Raw genomic sequence first — 26,146 nt, forward strand, 5'->3', positions numbered from 1 at the left:
GTGCTACACCTGTCCCTACACCTCCTCTCTTGTCACCATTCAGGGCCCTAAACAGTCCTTCCAGGTGAGGCAACACTTCACTTGTAAGTCTTTGGGGTCATCTATTGCATCCGGTGCTCCCGGTGCGGCCTCCTCTACATCGGTGAAACCCGACGCAGATTGGAGGACCGCTTCATCGAGCACCTCTGCTCCATCCGCCACAACAGACAGGATCTCCTGGTAACCACCCACTTCAACTCTGCTTCCCATTCCCATTCAGATATGTCCATACATGGCCTTCTCTACTGCCATGATGAGGCTAAACTCAGGTTGGAGGAGCAACACCTCATATACCGTCTAGGTAGTCTCCAGTCCCTTGGTATGAACATAGAATTCTCCAACTTCCGGTAATTCCCTCCCCCTCCCTGCCTCTATCCCTATTTCACTTTGCCCCCTCCCCCAGCTGCCTATCACCTCCCTCATGATTCCACCTCCTTCTACTATCCATTGTGTTTTCCCCTATTCTTTCTTCACCTTTCCTGCCTATCACATCCCTGCCTCCCTTCCCCCACCCCTTTGTCTTTCAAATTACTGGTTTTTCACCTGGAACCTACCAACCTTCTCCTTCCCACCCTCCCCCACCTTCTTTATAGGGCCTCTGCCCCTTCCCTCTACAGTCCTGGCGAAGGGTTCCAGCCCGAAACGTCGACTCATCGTTTCCACGGATGCTGCCCTACCTGCTGAGTTCCTCCAGCGTGTTGTGAGTGTTGCTTTGATCCCAGCATCTGCAGATTATTTTGTGCTTAAGACACATTGGCTGCTGTTGGTTGCTTGATATGGGGGTCAGGGGGTATGGAGGGAAGGCTGGGGCGGTGTTCTGAGTTGGATGAACAGCCATGATCATAATAAATGGCGGTGCAGGCTCGAAGGGCCGAATGGCCTACTCCTGCACCTATTTTCTATGTTTCTATGTTTCTAAATCTATATTTCAAACTCCGCACTATACCGTCTACACTTCTTTTACATTTGGTCTACTTCCACCATTTTCATTATGGATTAATGACCACAGTCAATCGTCTATTGCTTACATACAACCTCATGTGTTGCAATTAACAAAGGGAAAAGATATGATGTCATCATATCTTAGGCAAAACCTGACTCTCTGCCTGAAGGTACATAAAGTGATGCAGTGATATCCTGGTTACACCTCGGTATAGGGAAATATGATCAGGACTGTTTGAAAGGGCAGGTTCTGAACTTTACCTCACTGAATGCCATACCCTAATTCACAGGAACTGAGTCACTGTGTGATTAGAGTATGGGAATTGCACTAGCTAACACTGCACTACAGAAGTGAACAGCAACAAATTGTGGGTCAAGCCCAGAAATAACACAATTTCTTCAGTCCATATTTTGCATGATATACCAAATACTGAAGTATCACATTACTTTTCAACAACTTTAACAGACTTTGAGCAAAGTCTAAGGGAACGGTGGGTTAGCAAGAGATGAGGTGATTATGTGATCATTGTAATCATTTATGACACACTGACGATCAAATGCTTATAATAAGTAATTCATTTCTTAAATTAAGCCTTCAATCCCTCAACTGCAGTCCTTGCTACCAAGCATTCCCCCACCATCCACTTTATCTTTATTGCCCCCTTAGAAACTCCCACCATCCCTGGGGAGGGTGATGTCACCCACTGTGGGAACCACTGCCTTAGTGTGTGTCATGATGGTATTCTGCATTACAGCAGTCACTACAATTCAAAGGTGCTCCATTAACTTTATGTGCTCTAGGGTGTCTTGATGTTGTGTAAATATAAGAACTTCTGATTGATAGACCAGACTTGTTTTACAGTAAGAAAGACCCTGTGCAGTGTAGATGGACGTAGACATATTGATTGAGGTGGATACAATCTTCGGTCCCATTTTGGTTAGGCTACAGGACCTGCAGGGTGCAGTATCTTTGGAGTTTACAAAGCCACACACATACAGATGGTTCCAAAAGGCTATAGTTCACTATATAGAAACGTTTTACAGGGGGGGATTATGAGTTCCATGCTCATTTAACATATCTGATTGCAGATTGCAGGGGTGCTTGAAACACATGGGGTCAATGAAAGGACGGTAAAAAAAAATCCATTTCAATTATTTGATTCAGGATTCGAATCTCTCAAGAGCTTCTCATCCTTTTCCATATAAATAATGCACTTTCAAAGCTATCATATATAAAAAAATAAATTGGATAAAGAAAAATTCTGACAAAAAATCAAAAAGGAAACTTTCTCAGCAAAACAAATTAATTTGTAAAGCAAAATGCAGCCAAGGAAGCAATATTTTTAAAATGCACAGTGTTTCACCACACTTGCACCTACTTATCATGATAAGTTTCTTGGATTTGCCCATTTACCTGCAGAGTATCTCTGGTGGTAATCAGAGAAAACTCAGTCTCAGATTACTTTGTACAAGCCATCATAGAAGATTGCAGCCTCTGCAGACTTTGAGAATGCAATGTATAATGAAAAATGGTGAAGAGGCTAGGTCAAACCACTGCTGATCAAGCTAGAACATCAATTGATAAGATAATAGAATTTAAAAATTACATCATGTCTTCAGTGGAATGCACACTCTACTCATTCTATTAAAACAATTCAATTTGAAATACTTTGGTCTCAAGTTATGAGAGGAATATCTTAATCCTTGGAATAGGATATATCTAAGAGTGAATCTTCTCGTCAAGGATATTTTGATTTCACATGTTAGGCAGTCTTTAAAATGTTTCTTTTTTTCTTGTAAAGAAGTGCTTTATTAATTTTCTGTTAATTCAGAATTCCCAACCCTGTACTTGTTATCGTACTGTTTCTTCTGCCATGATAGAAGTTTGGCTCCTGAAATAATTCTCCTGATTTGAAGATCTGGATTTTATGTTAGATAAAATCAAAGTTAAATAATACCTAAAAATAGTTATTTCAATCCCAAGGCACTTATCCTGTACCTTGTACTTAAGGCTTCCCAATATTACTGGTGTGATCTAGGTGGGAGAGGAATGATGTAGTCTATAAAATTAATATTGTGTGCACTTATTTCAAATGTTCCTTTGCTACTAACCTGTCCATTCACTCTAATTATAATATCTTAATATAATTCCTGGTATCCTCCATTTTATCAAAAGCTTTACCTGTCCAGAAAGTTTAGTTCAGTGGTCTATGATCATTGAAGTTGATATTCACTTGGGGAATCTCAGTATTAATGGCTCAGTAGACATATTCAATTGGGTCGCATAGCTGTACCACCCCATCAACACAAATAACCAACCCTCTGTACAGAAACTTCAATCTATAGGTGAGCTCACAGCCAAAGGACATCCATAAAACACACAGTTGCCCTCTTTTCACACAATTAGGTAAGTTAGACTCTGATAACAATGTGTCCCTTAATGTCCTGTCCAGGGCCATTTAAAATGATTTATTATTTCTGGTGAATTGGGCAGGAACACTCGACCATGTAGGTCTTTCTTTGCCGTTTTTGGATTAGGTCATCTCTCCCACCTCACCAACTACTGAAACTTTGAGGAATAAAAATATAAACTTCTATCATATAAATTTGACTTAAGCATATAGCAATATTGTTTAAAGGATTTTGGAGAGTTGGAAAGGTACAAATATTAGAATTAACTTTACATACTTATTTCAAAAGCTCTCCTTCCTCCCTCCACTCACTTACTGTAACTAAGCTCTACCTTCCTTTTTACAGAAAACTGCCAATATTCTCTTTTCTAGCAAAATGCAGAATGCAGACACTAATTCTAATGAGACCATTCCTAAGATGTTCTTCCCTTTCTCCCAGAGCCTAAAGTCTCTGATAATAGGAACTGCTTTTTGTCCTCCTGATAGTTCCCCTACTTTAGAGGCTCTTCCTGCTGACATTTCATTTCTGGAGCAGATGGTGTTGGAGTTTTGATATAAGGAAGATCAGTAATTCCTTCCTGCAAGAAACAACAATGAGAGCAGAGTAGAGGTCCTGTTGACTGCAATACTTATCACCTATTTATATATTTGGCTGCTCCAAGTCCTGCTGACGCTCCTATGACAGCAACTTAGCACATGCTGACACAAGGCCACTCTGCAACTGATAATGGAGACACAAGGAACTCCAGATGTTGGAATCCAGGAGCAAAAAAATGAACTGCTGGAGGAATTCAAAGGATCAGACAGTAACTGTGGAAGCAAATGGACAATCAGTGTTTGAGACCCTTCAGCCACAGATTAGCATCCACAGCTGCTGCCTGATCTGCTGAGTTCCTGCAACAGCCTGTTTTTTTTTGCTGCAACTGATAATTTGTCTCTAACTCAAAAGGGAAAACGTGTCTGTGCCTACAGTGCTTAAAGGTCTTCTTCTTCTTCTTTATGTGCCTTACACGTTACACACTTGGGCGATCCTGGCTCTCCACGTCGAACGATCCCTCGCAGCATCAACAATATCTCGCACACTTAGATCTGTTAGTTCTTTCACAGTGTCCATATATTTTCATCTTTTCCTTCTTCTTCTGTATTTCCCAGGCATACGGCCTTGTAATGTAAGGCATTCTATTTCTCCCTTTCTGATGACATGGCCCAGGAACTTAATTTTCCTCTCATTTAATGTTCTCATTAAAGATCTTTTTGTATGGGCACGTTGAAGTACTACCTCATTAGTTACCCTATCTCTATATGATATTTTCAGCATTCTTCGAAGAAACCACATTTCTGTTGCTTCTAAATTTCTTTGGAGTTCTGGTGTTATCGTCCATGTTTCGGAAGCACACAGCAAGATTGACCAGATGTAACATTTTAGTAGCCTAAGCCTTGTTGTCATAGAAATGTGTCTGTTGGTAAAAATGGGTTTCATTTTTTGGAACACACATCAAAGTTGCTGGTGAACGCAGCAGGCCAGGCAGCATCTCTAGGAAGAGGTACAGTCGACGTTTTGAGCTGAGACCCTTCGTCAGGACTAACTTAAAGAAGAGCTAGTAAGAGATTTCAAAGTAGGAGGGGGAGGCCCTCCTTGAATTTCCAGCATCTGCAGAATTCCTCATGTTTTCATTTTTTGTAAGTTGGTTTTGGCAATGGCAATGGGGGTGTATGGGGTGGTTGGTCCTGACTAAGTATCAGGAAATGCCAATAGCGATTATATAGCTTCTCCCACCCAAAACAACTCCGCCTTCACATAGGACTTAGGTCCGGGTGCACCCTGTCTCGCTTAAAAGTCAGAGGACAGTAATTCAAATGATGGCAAGTAGCAAAATGTGGGTTGGGGGGGGTGTAAGCTGAGGGAAAATGTTTCCATGTGTGATAGAGAAAAATATAGTACCTGAAAGGGAATGGGAACAGAACCAACTTGAGCTTTCAAATGAAATTGGATATTCACTTGAGTGAATTAAATTTCAAGGCAGTAGAGGAAAAGGGGAATGGGAATAAATGGATTACTCTATAGTCATGGATCTAATGGGATAAATCACCTTCTTGGACAGTAATAATTTTGCGATACCATAATTACTGAAAACAATGAGTGGAGGATGGAATTTTAATGCAAGAAACATGGGAAGTGAAACTGGTTGTAGCGAAGGGAACAAGCGAGGAACATTCAATATTGTATAAGCAGGAGGCTATTCAACACCTCAAATCTGTTCCTCAATGTATGAAAATCTTGATTGATAGGTCAGCTACTTGAACCATTACCATGTAGTTTAATTCATTTAAAAATCTCTTTAGTCTTGAATACTCTGAGTCATTGAGATTTCATATTTCAATCTTAAACATTTCTCAATCTCAAAGCAAAATAAGTTCTCCTGTCTCATTCATTATTATGAAACTATGTCTCCTGATTCTAGACTCTGTAATTGGAAGAAACAGCCTAATTTTATTTTATTTTTACTAACTCAATGTAATTATGTATGGAATAACCTGCCTGTGTGGCAAGCAAAACAAAACCTTTTCACTGTATCTCAGTACATGTGACCATAAGAAACCAATGCCTATTAGTTCATCTCTCATACTTCTGAACTAATGATTATAGGCCCAGAGATTGATAGAGGAGTGCAGCAGGTAGAGTCACAGCTCCAGTGACCCAGGTTCAGTGCTGATCTCTAGTGCTGTCTGAATTGAGGTTGCATGATATACCTGTAACCTGCATGGGTTTCTTCCAGACGCTCCGATTTCCTCTCACATCATGCATTGGTAGGTCAGTCTGCTATTGTAAATAATTACTCCTAGTCCAGTGGATGGCGGGAAATTAAGGAAAGAGTTAATGGCAAGTAAGAGAGAATAGGTTACTGGTAAATAAGTGGGGGAAAAAGATTGATGGAATTCTCTGAAATACAATATAGATATGATGGGCCAAATAGACTCCTCTATCATAACAATATTGCTATTCATGGGACACACCCAGATATTAATTTAGTGAATAAATGCTAGCAATGGCATTTGTTCTAAGTCAGCTTTATCCTTCCTCAGAGAATATGAGTCTCTGCACCATAATGAGGGCATAACTAGAACACAGTTGCAATATTCTTGTATTCAAACCCCCTTACTTTGAAGACTAACATACCTACACACCTTCAAAGTCGTTTGTTGTATTCTCCTATTTACTTTCTGGTACATGAGCAGGTACACAAAGATCTTCCACTACATGAAATAATTTGTCACCGGTGTTAAACGCTCTGTGTTACTACCATTCATTACAAACATGAATAGTCTCACATTTTCCGACATTATGCTCCATTTCCAAACATCCTGCCAGCTTGTCTCCAGGGAACCCTGAAGGGGAAAACTGGGACAGAAGAAATTATTTGTATTTTCTTTAACCATATGAGAATCTGCCACACTTCTGCAATAATGCATTGTTCAGTGGGTTTTCTGGATTTATTCTGTATTTCATTCATATTTAGCCATCTTATAAAGCAATGATCTTCAACTTAAAGCTTAAAGCTTAAAGCAATGGTGGTGCAGCGAGATCAGTGCCGGACTCCAAGGTAGTAACCTCAAGATTGCTACCTGTGCCACATGCTAGCGAGGGCAAGGATAGTAGGATCAGGCAGATGAATGCGTGGCTGAGAGACAGGTGCAGGGGGCAGGCCTTCAGATTCTTGGATAATTGGGATCTCTTCTTGGGGAAGTATGACCTTTTCAAAAAGGACAGGTTACACCTGAACCCGAAGGGGACCAATATCCTGGCGGGAAAGTTTAATAGAGCTGTTAGGGAGGGTTTAAACTAATTTGGCAGGGGGATGGGAACCGGAATGACAGAGCGGAGGAAGGGGAAAACAGAAATAAATCTAAGATGTCAGGAAAGACAGGCAGGTGATGGAGCAAATTTGTAGCCATTGGGATGAGTTGCAATGCAAAAAAGTTGCAGTGAAATCAAAGCGAAAAGTACCAAATACTGGTCTTGAGGTGTTATACTTAAATGCACGCAGCATAAGGAATAAGGTGGATGATCTTGTCATACAGCTACAGATTGGCAGGTATGTTATTGTGGCCATCACTCAGACATGGCTAAAGGATGCATGTCTCTGGGAGCCGAACGTCCAAGGATACACGGTGTATCGGAAGGATAGGCAGGTAGGCAGAGGGGGAGGCGTGGCTTTATTGGTAAGAAATGATATTAAATCATTAGAAAGAGGTGATATAGGATTGGAAAGTGCAGAATCTTTATGGGTTGAGGTAAGAAATCGCAGGGGTAAAAGGACCCTGATGGCAGTTATTTATAGGCTTCCTAACAGCTGCAGGGATGTGGACTACAAATTACAACTGGAAATAGAAAAGGCTTGTCAGAAGGGCAGTGTTATGATAATTGTGGGGGATTTTAACATGCGAGTGGATTGGGAAAATCAGGTCGGCACTGGATCTCAAGAGAGAGAATTTGTAGCATGTCTGCAAGATGGCTTTTTAGAACAGCTTGTTGTTGAGCCCACTAGGGGATCGGCTGTACTGGATTGGGTATTGTGTAATGAACCAGAGGTGATTAGAGAGATTGAGGTGAAGGAACCCTTAGGAGGCAGTGATCATAACATGATTGAGTTCACTGTGAAATTTGAAAAAGAGAAGCTGAAATCTGATGTGTCGGTATTTTAGTGGAGTAAAGGAAATTACGGTGGCATGAGAGAGGAACTGGCCAAAGTTAACTGGAAAGGGACACTGGCGAAAAAGACGGCAGAGCAGCAGTGGCTGGAGTTTATGCGAGGAGTGAGGAAGGTGCAAGAAAGGTATATTCCAAAAAAGAAGAAATTTTTGAACGGAAAAAGGATGCAACCGTGGTTGACAAGAGAAGTCAAAGCCAAAGTTAAAGCAAAGGAGAGGGCATACAAGGAAGCAAACATTAGTGGGAAGACAGAGGATTGGGAAGTTTTTAAAACCTTACAAAAGGAAACTAAGAAGGGCATTAAGAGGGAAAAGATTAACTATGAAAGGAAGCTAGCAAATAATATCAAAGAGGATACTAAAAGCTTTTTCAAGTATATAAAGAGTAAGAGACTTGAGACTAGATATAGAACCGATAGAAAACGATGCTGGAGAAATTGTAATGGGAGATAAGGAGATGGTGGAGGAACTGAACGGGTATTTTGCATCAGTCTTCACTGAGGAAGACATCAGCAGTATACTGGACACTCAAGGGTGGCAGGGAAGAGAAGTGTACGCAGTCACAATTACGACAGAGAAAGTACTCAGGAAGCTGAATAGTCTAACGGTAGATAAATCTTCCGGACCAGATGGAATGCACCCTTGTGTTCTGAAGGAAGTAGCTGTGGAGATTGCGGAGGCATTAGCGATGATCTTTCAAAAGTCGATAGATTCTGGCATGGTTCCGGAAGATTGGAAGATTGCAAATGTCACTCCGCTATTTGAGAAGGGGACAAGGAAGCAAAAAGAAAATTATAGACCTGTTAGCTTGACATCGGTGGTTGGGAAGTTGTTGGAGTCGATTGTCAAGGATGAGGTTACAGAATACCTGGAGGCATATGACAAGATAGGCAGAACTCAGCATGGATTCCTTAAAGGAAAATCCTGCCTGACAAACCTATTACAATTTTTTGAGGAAATTACCAGTAGGCTAGACAAGGGAGATGCAGTGGATGTTGTATATTTGGATTTTCAGAAGGCCTTTGACAAGGTGCCACACATGAGGCTGCTTAACAAGATAAGAGCCCATGGAAATATGGGAAAGTTGCATATGTGGATAGAGCAAAGGCTGATTGGCAGGAAACAGAGAGTGGGAATAAAGGGATCCTATTCTGGTTGGCTGCCGGTTACCAGTGGTGTTCCACAGTGGTCCATGTTGGGGCCGCTTCTTTTTACATTGTACATCAACGATTTGGATTATGGAATAGATGGCTTTGTGGCTAAGTTTGCTGATGATACGAAGATAGGTGGAGGGGCCGGTAGTGCGGAGGAAACGGAGAGTCTGCAGAGAGACTTGGATAGATTGGAAGAATGGGCAGGGAAGTGGCAAATGAAGTACAATGTTGGAAAGTGTATGGTTATGCACTTTGGCAGAAAAAATAAATGGGCAGACTATTATTTAAATGGGAAAGAATTCAAAGTTCTGAGATACAACGGGACTTGGGTGTCTTTGTACAGGATACCCTTAAGGTTAATTTCCAGGTTGAGTCAGTAGTGAAGAAGGCGAATGCAATGTTGGCACTCATTTCTAGAGGAATAGAGTAAAGGAGCAGGGATGTGATGTTGAGGCTCTATAAGGCACTGGTGAGATCTCACTTGGAATACTGTGGGCAGTTTTGGTCTCCTTATTTAAGAAAGGATGTGCTGACGTTGGAGAGGGTACAGAGAAGATTCACTAGAATGATTCCGGGAATGAGAGGGTTAACATATGGGGAACGTTTGTCCGCTCTTGGACTGTATTCCTTGGAGTTTAGAAGAATGAGGGGAGACCTCATAGAAACATTTCGAATGTTGAAAGGCATGGACAGAGTGGATGTGGCAAAGTTGTTTCCCATGTCGGGGGAGTCTAGTACGAGAGGGCATGACTTAAGGATTGAAGGGCACCCATTCAGAACAGAAATGCGAAGAGATTTTTTTAGTCAGAGGGTGGTGAATCTATGGAATTTGTTGCCACGGGCAGCAGTGGAGGTCAAGTCATTGTGTGTATTTAAGGCAGAGATTGATAGGTATCTGAGTAGCCAGGGCAACAAAGGTTTTGGTGAGAAGGCGGGGGAGTGGGACTAAATGGGAGAATGGATCAGCTCATGATAAAATGGCGGAGCAGACTCGATGGGCCGAATGGCTGACTTCTGCTCTTTTGTCTTATGGTCTTATGGTCTTATGGACTCCAGAACGAAGGTTCCCAAGTTCGAATCCAGTTGGGCCGCTCCCCGGCACGCTTTCCATTCGTGCCGGGTCGAGCTTGCAATTCGGCCACGTAAAAAAAACTGCGCTATGAGCAGAATGTGGGGGACCACTCACAGAATCTTCCCTCCAAGATAACCGCTTGAAAAAGTGGTTGTCGAGGCTCTAGCAGAGTATGGCCCAGAAAAAAAAAGCAATGTACTTGTCATAAAATAATGGCATTCATGTGTATTATGTTTGTTGTACTGGGAATCCAGGTGGCCGTGAGAGACTACATTGTCAGTGGGGGGCACCTCAGAAAGCACAGGTGATGGGGGATGAATAGCCTTGCTGATTATGGACTGGCATAGATGACTTTGACTGCCACACAGGTCACCTAGAATATCTGGGGAGTGGAGGCTGCATTACAGGAGCAGTAAAAATCCTGGGGGTTCTGATTGCAAAGGTATGGTTCCACTTTGCCTTCATACTGTTAACTGGCTTACTGAAAGCAGTCATATCAATGTCTTTGTTTTTGTATTTGTCCAGAGCCAGAAGATGGAATTAGAGTCTGTTCCAGATGTCCCACCATGAACAGGGTGGCAAGCTTCCTCTCAGATTCCATTCTGAGACCTTTCAGTTCTGCATCTACCTCTTCCACAGACAAAACCACTCCAATCTGTAACCTCTCCATTAGTTTCTCCTTGTTAGCAGTGAGAATGGACAGCAGTGGTTTCACATCCATGTTTGCTTTTTGCAGTGTTTCTAAATTATCAACCTTTTTAAAAAATTAATTCTCTCCTGATGGAATAGGAGCAAAGTGTTTTCCAAGCTGTGAAACAGGAGCTGGAATCCTCTGCTCCAGACCAGCAAGTCTCTCAAGTTTTCATGTGGGGTAGACCACAGGCTACTCACCAAGTCTCTTCAATCATCGATGGTAGTTCAGGTTCATTTTTCTCCATGTTGAAGAACTCATTGACGTCAAAGTCCCCCAATGAGGGTTCAGGCTGGACTGCTTCCTGGGGAACATCTTGGTCAACTTCTGATGTAGAGACAGTAGGTATCTCAGCTTATGCAACATCATTGCATTCTAGACTTTCTATTAGCGCTTCTGATCATTTCCTCCAATTTTTTGCAAGTCTTGGATCCTCCAGTAGCATTTTATCATCTAAGCCTGTCGGCTCTATTGTTTCTGATTGACTAGGGCAGCCAGCAGAAAACCATTCTGGATCCTCTTCAGTGGAGGAATCACATCGCCTCCACTCACCAGAAATGCTTTTGCCATCACCAATCTCTCTCCAAAAGCACTTTTCCATGTAGTCTCATTCCTTTCCTTTCTGTCATGCAAGTCTTTGACTCTGCCATCCTAACCAAAGGTTTTTGATATTATTAGGCGCCTACTTCCAATTCTCTGCTGGTAAACCAACCCAGAAATATTTTCCATAGGAAGAAGCACAGTCGACGTTTCGGGCCGAGACCCTTCATCCTGATGAAGGATCTCAGCCCGAAACGTCGACTGTGCTTCTTCCTATGGATGCTGTCTGGCCTGCTGCGTTCCACCAGCATTTTGTGTGTGTTGCTTGAATTTCCAGTATCTGCAGATTTCCTCGTGTTTGCGCCACAAATATTTTCATTCTTTTTGTTTTTTCATGGGCTTCCAGAACGTCGAATAGTGGAGGTTTTGGTCGCATGACAGCTACCACCAAAGCTTTGGTGCTGAGGACTGAGTACAACATCAAGATCTTCTTCCTTTATTCTCACTCATTGTTCTGCAATTCTTCGCTTCAGAACTGCTCTCATCAAATCTGAAGCATAGTCCTTGGTTCCATCCAGTGCTGAACTCCTGCGACAGGTGTGATAGAGGGATGCACGCTGCTTCTCAGGGTCCCAGATGCCTTCACTGTCTTATTTTTCCAAAAGACCTGCTGGCCTCCGCAAAGTATATGGGTACTCTGATTTCTAGCAGCTTTTCCTTGTAATAAGTACATGGTTTCTTAAAGCCAGACATTTTTATTGAATCTTTTGATTGATCTTTTTCTTCAATCCATTCTGTTTTATCCGTGCCACCACTGAGGCTCAGCAGCCACCTCCGCTTTTCTGCTAAGAACCCGGGTTTAACAGCCAGCTTAACAATGATTCCTTTCATGCTGCCCAGTTCTCCAGTGAATACTTCTGTCTGTTTCTTCAAAGCTTCTTACAGACCAGTGCTCCCACCAATCAAGTACATTTTGTGCCAGTTGAATTTGAGCTGCTCCAACCACGAGCATCCCAGAAGTGTCAGATAACTACCTTTAACAATGTACCGTGGAAGTTTGTTTCTCTGTTTGTTAATTTGCAGTGTTACATAAACCACTCCCTTCACTGTTAGAACCTCACCACTGGAAGTATTTAAAATCAACCTTGCCAGTTCTGGGGTGTGTTGCTGCAACTTCTCCTTATAAATGGTCTCTGACACCAGGGATACTGCGGCACCCGTGTCCAACTGCATCCTACCTGTAGCCCCATCCAACAGCGGGGTCACCCAATAACCATCTTTGTAACTTGAAACAGGTAAAGCGTGCCTGTAATGTGCTGTAAATTTCTATGTTCTATGTATTCTGTTTGTCAGCATCCGACTTTTTATACAATTTCAAAAATGCATTATGGAAATGCAATATTAGCACCCTCTGACCGTGACTATATCACCTCATACAACATCTGTAATAACAGCGTGTTTCTGCTAAATTTCAGATCTGGACAAATGATCATTTTGGCTCAAAGTGAAAATTAATTTTGTAAAGGTTGGAAACTTGGTTTTGGTCATTAACCCTGAACTCAGTGGAAATGAATAGGCCAGGCCATTTTTGATCCAATTTGATACCCATTTTACTTCTGAAGATTTTTTTCCTCTTTTGTGACCCAAATCCCCCTGGAAGCCTGGCTGCTGTTGTTATCCAACAAAGTGAAGTGGGCCAACAGTGCAATTAGGGCTCAAGAGTCACAGGATCCAGCATCTGCGATGACTGGAAGATCTTCTGGAATGTGTTGTTTGTGTGAAGCGCCGTGGTTTCCTCGGCTGCGTAAGTCTAGGGAAGACAATCTCTGGCCCCACCAAACGTGTGAAATTGAGGCGTGAGCCCACTCCAAAACCCTCGTGTGTTGTGGATACTGGGTAATTCATTACCCTGTTACAAGTGAGTGCCACAAAATAGCAGACAGCACATCACGTACAATTAAAAGACAGCTTTATAATTCTTAATTTGACTAAAGGCTTAGTAAAGAAAAGAACAAAAAGAGAAAAGGGCCTATTTTAATGAAACAGTCTAATGTGCACAAGTTAGAGTTCATGGTTTCCCCACGTCACCGATCCTCAATCGATCTCAGCCCGGGCTTCGGTGAATCATGGTCCCGCTCTGGGTTGAATCCTACAACCACTTCTCTCTGGCATCTTCTCTCTTCATCTCTCTCAAACCGCACAAAAAAATCCCCAAGCCAAACCTTAGTGTCCCTCACCAGAGAAACCTCCCCTTCAATTTGACCATACTAATTAGATAGCAGACATTTCTCCTCATTTCTTATCTTCAATAGTAACACAAACATAAGCTGAAAACCTGCAGCTTGCACAGAACAGCACAAAATGAAATACATACAGCATAACAGTAAAAATATGAACCAGGGCATTACATGTGTCAATAACCAACTGGAGCGTACTGGGGGTTTGCTCACAAGTGTTGCCACACATTCCAGCACCAACATAGCATGCTTTGTTGTTGCTTTGTTTATATAGCAGTCATATATATAATCCATGTAGAAAATCATTGAAAATATTCTACTTGAGACAACTATTCTTGGGCTTTTCTAAAATTTCTGATGCTACACAATTGCAATTGATGCCTCCTTATCAAATGAATTTGAGGAAAATTAAGTTAGGATGTACAGGAATGTGTAAGAGTATTTATGAAGAACAGAGATTGTTTTTAAAAATACTATTGCCATGAAATACTTGTTGAATTGTTAAATGATCTACACTATTATAATGGAAAATATGTTTACGTTGTCTATTGGGAGGCAGTAAACCAGTTCCGGATTGATTAGACCGCAAGAGAGTCATTTGCCTCTTTATCTTCCTGGCTGAGCTGATGGTATCACAAGCAAGAGAAGATCTGCAGATGCTGGAAATCAAAGTTATACACACAAAATGCTGGAGGAATTCAGCAGGCCAAGGAGAATCTATGGAAAAGAGTAAACAGTTGACGTTTTAGGCCGAGACCCTTCATCAGGACTGGATAAAAGAGATGAGGTCAGATAAGAAGGTGGGGGAAGGGGAGGAAGAAGTACAAGGCAGTAGGTGATAGGTGAAACCGGGAGAGGGAGAGGGGTGAAGTAAAGAGCTGGGTAGGTGATTGGTGAAAGAGATAAAGGGATGGAGAAGGAGAGATCTGATAGGAGAGGACAGAAGACCATGGAAGAAAGGGAAGGGAGAGCACCAGAGGGAGGTAATGGGTAGGTAAGGAGATTTAGGTGAGAGAAGGAAATGAAAATGGGGAAGGTAAAACTGACAATATTTCAAGTTCAAGGTAATTCCATTTCTCCTTCTACAGATTTTGTCTGACCTGCTGAGTATATCCATCATTTTCTGTTTTTCCCTCTATTTCAAGCGTGCACTATTTTTTTTGAATGCATAGGAAAATCTTGCATCATTATTATGATGGTAAATAAAGATTAACCATATTCTGTTTCCCTTATCACAGCTTCCTGAGATGGCACATGTAAAAACAACACGACCCTGGTTGATGTTCACCTTTCAGAACATTGGATTGATTCTAGGATGGGCTTGCCTTCTTCTTCTTGGCGTATTTGAACATAGGTTTATCATATAATTTTATTTCAAGTGCCCACTATTACCAAGAGAAAATGACTACAATTCCAAATAATGCACTATGCTTTTGAATCTTAAATTTGTTCCTAGGGAGATTGGAAACTGTAATAATGAAATTATGCCTATGGTCACTACTAATATAGTAATTATTTTGCAATATAATTACAAAAATCTCTGAACAGTTTTACTAAATACATTGTAGTATTAGTGCTAACTCCATCCATGAACTGTTTAATTTAAAAAAAATATTTATCATAGTTGGAGCAAAATAATGAGGTAAAAATTAGTTTATTATTAATAGTAGCAGTGAATAGAATATTATTATATCCTGCTACTTAAAAAAAAGCTTTTCCTTATATAGTTACTATATAAATTCTGTTTGTTTAATCAAACTGAGTAGTATTATAAAACAAATTCTTGTAGAACAAAATAAAATTAATTTGTCTAAGATGAGCTTTTGCATTTTCTACGTAGAGATATGCACAGCACAGGCCCTTTCGGTCCAATGAGCCTCACTGCCAACAACCCATCTATGTAATCCTAGCCAATTTACAGTGAACAACTAACCTACTAACCGGTCCGTCTTTGGAATGTGGGAGGAGATCAGAATACCTGGAGAAAACCCACACGTTCATGGGGACGAATATACAAACTCCTTCCAGACAGCATTAGAATTGAACTCAGAGCTCCAACGTCCCCAGCTGTAAAAGCGTTGCGCTAACCACTACACCTTGGTGGTGGAATAAAATAAACGCACTTGCCTCTATGCTTCAACAAGGTGAGGGTAATTTTCTTTTTGCAATTATCTGTTGGCAGTGGAGAATCTCACAGACACGCATACACATTAGAGGATTCCAAACAGAGCACTTATTTGATGTTCTCAGCAAACGATTGCACAGTTAGGAATTCTCTGTGCTATTTTGTGATGTGTGCTCACAAGGGCAAGAATCTACAATACAATGATAGCAAATTAATCAAGAACTTTACTTCCATATTCTGCATTAAAAATTGGGGAAAATTTTCAGGCCTGCTGAGACCAATCGGAGTGCCAGTTAAACTGAGGTATCAGAATTACTGGTTCTTTCCAACTGCAGCCAGTAGGGCAGGTTGGTCCTCAACCAGTGGCACCCTCTTTACATATGTCTATGCTATTTGTGCCTAATGGTAAACTTTTAACTTGAAACCTGGGAGGGGAAGAGTTGGTGACTTTCCTGCTAGAAACAGCAGTCAGGATCAATAAAGATGCAACAAGATGAGCTTTCAGATGTTATCTCTCTCACCTCTGTAGGTTGTAGTTTTTTGCAAGTAAAACCGTGTGAGGGGTTTTACGTTTAAGAAAAACCCCATAACACATTTTATTGAACTCCGAAACCTGAACACAAAGCAGGCTAACAGTCCTTTACATAATTACGTCATCACATCAGACCAGGCTGTTAAAGTGAACCCTAACTCAATGTCGGTGTTTGTGAATTTTGTGTATTTCCACCAATTACATTCCCCGACACAACCCCACCCCCCCCCGCTCCGGCCCCCCACCAAGAATTCACTAAAACTGGCATTGTGAGCCTGTCCGGATCTTGGACGAGCCGCCCAGCTTGGGTCCTATATTCCAAAGGTGAGGAAACAGCAGGTGTCTCTGGCTTGTCCAGAGATATTTTGACAGGTTCATGGTTATGTCGTGATGGCAGGGGCATGTTGGCAGAATCCTCCAAATCTTGGTGGATCGGTTTAAAGCGACCTACTGAAACACATTCAGGTTTAACCCTCTTACGGATGATAAAAGACTTTTCTCTCCATTCCAAAACGCAGAACAGGCCATGGTAGGTGGGCCTTAGGGGATGTTGCTGTGCACCATGGCGAACAAAAACAAACTAGGCAGAATGTGGCTCCAAAGGAACCCATGAGTGCGTTATGCAGTGATGGGAAGTAGGAGTAGGTGCAAAGGAATTGAATTTACTGGGGAGGGTGGAATGTTGCTGAGAGGCTGACCTGGGGGTGGTGGTATTAAGAATAGAATCACTTAGCACTCGTAATGGCTGCCCATAAACTAACTCAATAACAACTGCAGGTCCACTTTTTGAGCTGTTCTGAGCCCCAGCAGGACCTATGAGAGACGATCATGCCAATACTCATCCATCAGGGAAGCCCTCAGAGAGGCTTTTAAGGAGCGGTGAAACAGTTTGCATAAGCCATTGGACTGTGGGTGATAAGCCATGGGGTGATGTTTCCTAATGCCGAGGTTCTGAGCCATTGCAGCCCAGAGGTCTGAAATGAATTGGGAGCCACCATCCGAGGAAATATCAGATAGGGTGCCAAACCGGCAACCCAGGTGCTGATGAATGCCTGATCCACATCTGCGGCCTTTGTCTATGCTAGGGTGATGACCTCTGGCCACCCGGTGGTACAGCCCACCCTGGTAAGCAGGTGCATGAAACTGAAAGATGAGGAAGAGGACCAACAAGATCCACATTGACATGGTCAATCTGTCGCTCAGGGACCTCAAATGCGCCAATGGGATTTATGTTCAGATTTCGACGCACTAATGAAAAGTATGTATTTCAGGTGAACAAAAAGAAAATCTAAGCTTCTAAGCTTTTAATACAGAGTCCATCAGCCGTCATACAGTCTGTGCTGCATTTTCCAGCATGAATGGCATGCACAGAAACTCAAAGAGGCCAAATGAGGTTATCACAGCCATCTTGGGAATGTCCTCCGAGCACACAGGCACCTGATGGTAGCCCCTAACTAGATTGACTTTGGAAAAAATTAACTTTCCAGCTAAACATGCTAAAAAGTCTTGGATATATGGGACAGGATAACAATCAGGGAATGGCGGTCTCATCAAGGTGTCAGTAATCGCCATGTGGGCGGCAACCACTATCGAACTTAGGAATGACATTGAGGGGCAAAGCCCAAGGGCTATTCGACTGGCATACAATGCCAAGTCTTTCCATTTCTGACAGCTTTTTTTGGATCCAGTCTGTGTGACTGGGAATGGGCTGGTGGGCCATTTGTGGGAATGTGGTGCTCGGCCTCATGTTTTGTGACTGTAATGGAGAATGTGGGCTTGGTGAGGTTTGGGAATTTGCCCAGTTGTCGAATGAACTCACATGCGGTGGTGTGTGCATGTGACAAGGTCGTTGTGAGGAACTTACAGAGGGAGCAGGGTCCTTGACATCCACAAGCTGGCAGTTTTTAAGATCGACTAATAGTCCTTGGGCATACAGGAAATCTGCACTTTGTAGCGGTCTAGCCACTTTAGCCAGGATGAAGTCCCATGTGTAACGTTACCCACTGGAGCAGAGTGTCACTCGTCGTGTCCCATAAATCTGAATCCTGCTGTCATTAGCAGCCTTCAATAAGGTTTTGTTACTCTTTGCCTTCTCATTAATAGGCAATGCCGAGTGAACTCTCACATGGTTGGGTGAACTCGGCCTTTTCTCCTTGGAGCAACGGAGGATGAGAGGTGACCTGATAGAGGTGCATAAGATGATGAAAGGCATTGATTGTGTGGACAGTTAGAGGCTTTTTCCCAGGGCTGAAATGACTGCACAAGAGGACACAGGTTTAAGGCGCTTGGAGGTAGGTACAGAGGAGATGTCGGGTAAGTTTTTTATGCAGAGAGTGGTGAGTGCGTGGAATGGGCTACCGACAATGGTGGTGGAGGCGGATATGATAGGGTCTTTTAAGAGCCTTTTGGATAGGTACATGGAGCTTAGAAAAATAGAGGGCTATGGTTAAGCCTAGTAATTTCTAAGGTAGGGACATGTTCGGCACAACTTTGTAGGCCAAAGGGCCTGTATTGTGCTGTAGATTTTCTATGTTTCTATGACCACTTGGGTCATACTGGAAGTGTCTCCCTGAAAGGGTATCCATAGTGAAGAGTAGAGATCCCTGGCAGCTGGAACCCATGGTGTTAACATATCTCAGATGTCCTGATGCGCTGGCACTGTCAAAGCTGCAAGGTGTTCAGCACTTTGTAGTGTTTGTACCAAAGTGAGTGTGGTAAAAACACAGATCTGACGTAGTCTGTTTCACTGCATTAGTTAGCAGTCTGTTTCTCGTGCTTATGTTGGAGGCCTAGCTGACCAGGCTTACTGAGGCAGGGAAAAGAGGAGGAACAATGCCTCTCTGCCTGGCTGAGTTGTAGACTATCAGCTCCCTATAGTCCGTCACAGGTACCATCGCATTAGCGAGGGCTATGCACCAGGAGACAGCATGTGGTCATTTGCTCTGAAAGCTTAGCATCACCGAGGCAATGCAAGGAGAGCAACTGCTTGACATACTCAGAATCTGACAGTCCGGAAGTCTATGAAAGATGAGTATTCAGCAATCTGTATTTATCGTTTTTTTGGGTTGGTGTTCTATTAGACTCAACATTCTCGCAGCCGTGGAATTATTGAGTGATGCTTCAACTAGAAATATTTGGTGTCGTTGGCAGTGATTTCTCACAGCGTGAATTAGGCCTCGGATTGTACAAACCAAGCAACAGTATTGTTTCTCGGAAGACTCCGGCAGTTTCAAAGTTACTGCATTGGCTGACACGTTCAATAACTCTGGAATTGTCCTACAGCATCAGGGTCGCCAATGTAGGTTTTCGCAAATAAAACTGTGCGTGGCATTTTATGTTCATGAAAAGCTTTAACACATTTTATTGAACTCCAAAACCTGAACACAAAGCACCCTAAAAGTCCTTTACGTAATTACATGTCCTTCACGTAATCACCATGTCAGATCAGCCTCTTAAAGGGAACCCAAACTTAATGTCGGTGGTTGTGAATTATGTGCGATTCCACCAATTACATTACCCTACAAGACCACCCATTGAGCATTGAAAGCAATTGGATGCATGCTATCACCGAAATCCAATAGAGTGTCTCTTAAAATGAAGGTTTAAGTGTCCAGGAGCAAGCTTGGACAGGAGCCGACGTCAAGTGACAGAACAGTACCTCTTTGCACATTAAACAAGATTCAGGCTAAGCATTTACATTACTGAGCTTGTATTATATTTGCACCATTAGTGAAAACAAAACTTTTTAAATAAACTGCTTGGTCTCTTCTACCTATAGATGGCAAGGAGATCTATTGATAATCAAATGCCAACCTAAAATTTAGATTGCAGTCAGGCCTTAAAAATATTATCAAGGCTCAACCTATTTATTATTTTCCTTTACACTTTCTACAGAAACCTTTACTTGCACCGTTCGTTTGATACCCTCCCATTTGTGTTCTGTCTGGAGCACACGGCAAACAATTCTAAATCTCCATCCACTCCGTAATTAGGGTTGACCAGTAGTAATTTATTTCAAATTTTAAACAATTTCTGTCATCTGCGGGTGATAATTACACTTTCACTGTCATTGTTGTGAATATTACTGAGCAATAAAAAGAAAGCCTGTGGTGGAAATCAAAGGAAAAATTGATTGTTATGTCATTTCTTTGAGTAGAGTTACTTTTGTTACTTTAAGTTTGCAAAGATCTTTCTAACTTCATCTCTTCTAATGAATATTTCCCTCTCTTTTTCATATTGCTACTGCTCTATCAAAATTTTCTATGATTTCAACACTGCCCCAGCATCTTTTTCCAAAGAGAAATGCAAAACACTGCAGATGTTGGTAACTGAAGCAGCAACCAGTATACTAGAGATCTCAGCAGATACGGCAGCATCTGTGTGGTGGGGATGGGGCAAGAACTTGCTGGTGTTTTGGGTCAAAACCCTACATCGGTTTGTTGACAATTCCTTTCCTCCCATAGGTTCTGCTCGACCTGCTGAATTGTTGTAGTGTGTGGGTTCTTGCACTGCCTTTGGCTAAAAGTTTCCCACTTTTTTACTAAAGGTTTTCCACTTTCAATTGTATTAACTTGGAGTCTTTCCAATGTGTTAATTTTACAGTTGCAGCATGTAGTTCTTTCTAATTGTTTCTGAATGCTCTTGTTTCCATTCTTATTCACATATCGTGAAGTCTGGAAATTCATATCCTTTCATCTTTCTGTGGGGAATTAATTATGGGAGGATTCCCTCTGTGATCCATGTGCTGTGATCAAACCTGCTTTACCAATACAGTTCCAATTTTGCAACTCCAGCAGATATTTTCCATTCAGGTTACTTAGTTTCTATGGAAATAAGTTATGACAAATGGTCACAAGCACATTAGAAACATAGAAACATAGATAACCCTACAGCACAATACAGGCCCTTTGGCCCACAAAGTTGTGCCGAACATGTCCCTACCTTAGAAATTACTAGGCTTACCCATAGCCCTCTATTTTTCTAAGCTCCATGTGCCTATCCAAAAGTCTCTTGAAAGACCCTATCGTATCCGCCTCCACCACCGTTGCCGGCAGCCCATTCCACGCACTCACCGCTCTCTGCGTAAAAAAATTACCCCTGACATCTCCTCTGTACCTGCTCCCCAGCACCTTAAACCTGTGTCCTCTTGCAGCAACCATTTCAGCCCTGGGAAAAAGCCTCTGACTATCCACACGATCAATGCCTCTCATCATCTTACACACCTCTATCAGGTCACCTCTCATCTTCCCTCGCTCCAAGGAGAAAAGGCCGAGTTCATTCAACCTGTTTTCATAAGGTATGCTCCCCAATCCAGGCAACGTCCTTGTAAATCTCCTCTGCACCCTTTCTATGGCTTCCACATCCTTCTTGTAGTGAGGCGACCAGAACTGAGCACAGTTCTCCAAGTGGGGTCTGACCAGGGTCCTCTATAGCTGCAACATTACCTCTCGGCTCCTAAATTTAATTCCACAATTAATGAAGGCCAGTACACTGTATGCCTTCTTAACCACAGAGTCAACCTGCACAGATGCTTTGAGTGTCCCATGGACTCGGACTCCAAGATCCTTCTGATCCTCCACACTGCCAAGAGTCTTACCAATAATACTATATTCTGCATTCATATTTGACCTACCAAAATGAACTGCTTTACAACTATCTGGGTTGAACTCCATCTGCCACTTCTCAGCCCAGTTTTGCACCCTATCAATGTCCTGCTGTAACCTCTGACAGCCCTCCACACTATCCACAACACCTTCAACCTTCGTGTCATCAGCAAACTTACTAACCCATCCCTCCACTTCCTCATCCAGGTCATGTATAAAAATCATGAAGCGTAAGAGTCCCAGAACAGATCCCTGAGGCACACCACTGGTCACCGACCTCCATGCAGAATATGACCCATCTACAACCACTCTTTGCCTTCTGTGGCAAGCCGGTTCTGGATCCACAAAGCAATGTCCCCTTGGATCCCATGCCTCCTTACTTTCTCAATAAGCCTTGCATGGGGTACCTTATCATATTCTTGCTGACAAGATCATCTGCTGTATGTTGCAGCCAAGTTCTTCATCAACCCTTCAAAGTAAGGAACTTTGTAAGTAAGAAAGTAAGAGAAAGTAAGTTCACTTTCTCTGCTTTGTGCCCAGCAACACTCAAGTGATCTTGGGAATGGCTAATATCTCAGTCAGCCAGTGGCTTCCAACCGCTGGCTGAAAATATCCACAGAACTGCATCACTGAATGGTGGGGGGTGGGTGAGCTGCCAATGGAAAGACACAAGACTGGAGAAGTTAGAATCTAGCATAAAAAAATAAACTGTTAGACTAACTCAGTGGTTTGAGCAGTGAGGGGGGATTTAGGAAGGGGGTAAAGGGTCGAGTGCAGACTCTTGACCCAAAATAGTGACAATTCCTTTCCCCTGACAGGTGCTGTATGACCCACCATGTTCCTCCAGTAGGTTGTTTTATGCTGCCGGAAGACAGGTCAGTAGAATCCACCTCCAGCACTCTACAGAAAGAAAGTCTGAGTCAGCAAGCAGGCTGGCCTGGCCATCAACAAGCTTCCGACTGGAAATTAACTCACTAGCTGACAGTAAGGGCACAGACTTACCAGCCCAATGTCCCCATTCTCTCTGCATATGCTGTCCAATCCAATGGATGTTCGCAACACTTTACTGCTATATTTCTTGTCTTTCTTAACTCTCTTCTTTTAAGTAACACTCCAAAAACTGTTGTTTATATCCTTTTTATTCCATGTGGGAGGCCTGACCTCAATAGCTGCCCTATTTCCTGTGAAGTCTGGAAATGGTGTTTATTTTGATACCTGCAGTTGTGCACAGCATCATAGCATATGTTTGTGCATATGCAATGAGGCCAACTGTTTCAAATGTTCTCTTCGGTGTTTTAATTATAATTATGTAATGTTTTATACAAAAGCAAAAGATTCAGTAAATAGATTTGCTACAATAAATCGAAAATGTAAAGTTCCATGTTAACATGGAATGGTGCAGATCACATGCAGATATCCAAACATTCTGTTGTATGGTTTCATATACTTCAGGTATATTCAGAATTTATAATATTCTCTTCAGAATATCATACATTCTAAAGAGATGGCAGCAGTTACCAATATGCTTAAAAACATTCCATTGCTTAAGTGGATAACTAGTTTCTGGGAACAGGTGAATTTCTCCAGGAAACCATCTGGTACCCCCAGATCCACAGAGAGAAATCTTGACATGTGCTTATAGATTGTCAACATCAGAAATCATCTTGCCCTTTTCAATTGTCAAATGCACAGAAAACATTCATAAGAATGCCAGACATTTGGGGATTATTGCAGCGCCAAGAAATTTTATGTACTTATCAACCGCTATTGGAACCCAAAAGTTCATAGACTTCAGTTCAGCTTTCAACATAATCATTCCTCAGAAAATGATTGGAAAGCTGAGCCTACTGGGCCTGAACACCTCCCTCTACAATTGGATCCTAGACTTCCTGACTGGGAGACCTCAGTCAATCTGCATTGGAAGCAGCATCTCCAACACCATCACTCTGAGCACGGGGGCCCCTGAGAGCAGTGTGCTCAGTCCACTGCTGTTCACTCTGCTGACCCATGACTGTGCTGCAACACACAGCTCGAACCACATCATCAAGTTCACTGATGACACGACCGTGGTGGGTCCCATCAGCAAGAGCGATGAGTCAGCATACAGAGAGAAGGTGCAGCGGCTAACAGACTGGTGCAGAGCCAACAACCTGTCTCTGAATGTGAACAAAACAAAAGAGATGGTTGTTGACTTCAGGAGGACATGGAGCGACCACTCTCTGCTGAACATCGACGACTCCTCCGTAGAGATCATTAAGAGCACCAAATTTCTTGGTGTTCACCTGGCGGAGAATCTCACCTGGTCCCTCAACACCAGCTCCATAGCCAAGAAAGCCCAGCAGCATCTCTATTTTCTGCGAAGGCTGAGAAAAGTCCATCTCCCACCCCCCATCCCCACCACATTCTACAGAGGTTGTATTGAGAGCATCCTGAGCATCTGCATCACTGCCTGGTTTGGAAATTGCACCATCTCAGATCGCAAGACCCTGCAGCGGATAGTGCGGTCAGCTGAGAAGATCATCGGGGTCTCTCTCCCCACCATTAGAGACATTTACACCACACACTGCATCCGTAAAGCAAACAGCATTATGAAGGACCCCACACACCCCTCATACAAACTCTTCTTCCTCCTGCCATCTGGCAAAAGGCATTGAAGCATTCGGGCTCTCACGACCAGACTATGTAACAGTTTCTTCCCCCAAGCCATCAGACTCCTCAATACCCAGAGCCTGGACTGACACCAATCTACTGCCCTCTACTGTGCTTATTGTCTTGTTTATTATTTATTGTAATGCCTGCACTGTTTTGTGCACTTCATGCAGTCCTGGGTAGGTCTGTAGTCTAGTATAGTGTTTGTGTTGTTTTATGTAGTTCAGTGTAGTTTTTGTATTGTTTCATGTAGCACCATGGTTCTGGAAAACATTGTCTCATTTTTACTGTGTACTGTACCAGCAGCTATGGTCGAAATGACAGTAAAAAGTGACTTGACTTGACCTGACTCGAAATACCAGCATCCAAAACAAAACACTGCAAATGTTCAGAATTTAAAAGGAGCAAATCAGACACTAGAAATACATACCAGATCATTAGTCAGTCTCGGTCTCTTTTTCAGTCTCATAAGAACATAAGAAATAGGAGCAGGAGTAGGCCATATGGCCCGCTGAGCATACTTCACATTTTTAGATTAGATTATGAGGACACACAGTCCTGTTTTATTGTCATTTAGTAATGCATGCATTAAGAAATGATACAATATTCCTCCGGTGTGATATCACAAAACACAGGACAGACCAAGACTGAAAAACCTAACAAAACCACATAATTATAACATATAGTTACAACAGTGCAACAATACCATAACTTGATGAAGGACAGTCCATGGCACAGTAAAAGAGTTCAAAGTTTCTCGAAAGTCCCATATCTCACACAGACAGGAGAAGGAAGTAAACTCTCCCTGCCATGCCCGACCACAGTCCGACTCTGAGTTGTCTGAAAACTTCGAGCCTCCGATCAGCCCTCCGACACCGAGTACCGAGCACCATCTCTATCCGAATGATTCGACTTCAGTCTCGGTCGCCAGCATCAGGCAAAGCCAGGGATTTTGAGGCCTTCCCTCCGGAAGATTCTCGATCAAACAGTAACAACGGCAGCGAACTGGCGTTTCAGAAATTTCTCCAGATGTTCCTCTATGCTTTCACATCTGTCTCCATCAAATCAGAATTGTCCACGGCCCCTACTTAACGGATACGATATCATTTTCACTGGAGAGCTGCGCGCGCATGGCACGCTGCTATCGTCTCCTCCCGACATTTAATAAGATCATGGCTGATCTGACCATGGACTCATCTCCACCTACCTGCCTTTTCCCCATAACTCTTAATTCCCCTACTATGCAAAAATCTATCAAACCTTGTCTTAAATATATTTACTGAGGTAACATCCACTGCTTCATTCAGTAGAGAATTCCATAGATTCACCACTCTTTGGGAATAGCAGTTCCACCTCATCTCCATCCCAAATCTACTTTCCTATTCTTGGGGCTATGTCCCCTAGTTATAGTCCCACCTAGCAGTGGAAAAATCTTATCTAT

At 42.5% G+C, this 26,146-nt stretch overlaps 1 protein-coding gene and 1 pseudogene across 2 annotated transcripts in view; one reads left to right on the forward strand and one right to left on the reverse strand.

Annotated features, from left to right (window-relative positions):
* LOC140194766 (zinc transporter ZIP12-like) overlaps window positions 1-15,420 on the forward strand; it is an 81,364-nt gene extending 65,944 nt beyond the window's left edge. For both annotated transcript variants that reach the window (XM_072252041.1, XM_072252042.1), the window contains one exon: window positions 15,035-15,420. In XM_072252041.1, coding sequence (XP_072108142.1) covers window positions 15,035-15,163 — 129 coding nt within the window. In that variant the 3' untranslated portion in view covers window positions 15,164-15,420. The remainder of the gene's footprint in view (window positions 1-15,034) is intronic.
* LOC140194823 (eukaryotic translation initiation factor 4E transporter pseudogene) lies at window positions 10,698-11,748 on the reverse strand (annotated as a pseudogene).
* Window positions 15,421-26,146: the final 10,726 nt, after the last annotated feature.

The sequence above is a fragment of the Mobula birostris genome, chromosome 3 (assembly GCF_030028105.1).
Source record: "Mobula birostris isolate sMobBir1 chromosome 3, sMobBir1.hap1, whole genome shotgun sequence".
Lineage (NCBI taxonomy): Eukaryota > Metazoa > Chordata > Chondrichthyes > Myliobatiformes > Myliobatidae > Mobula > Mobula birostris.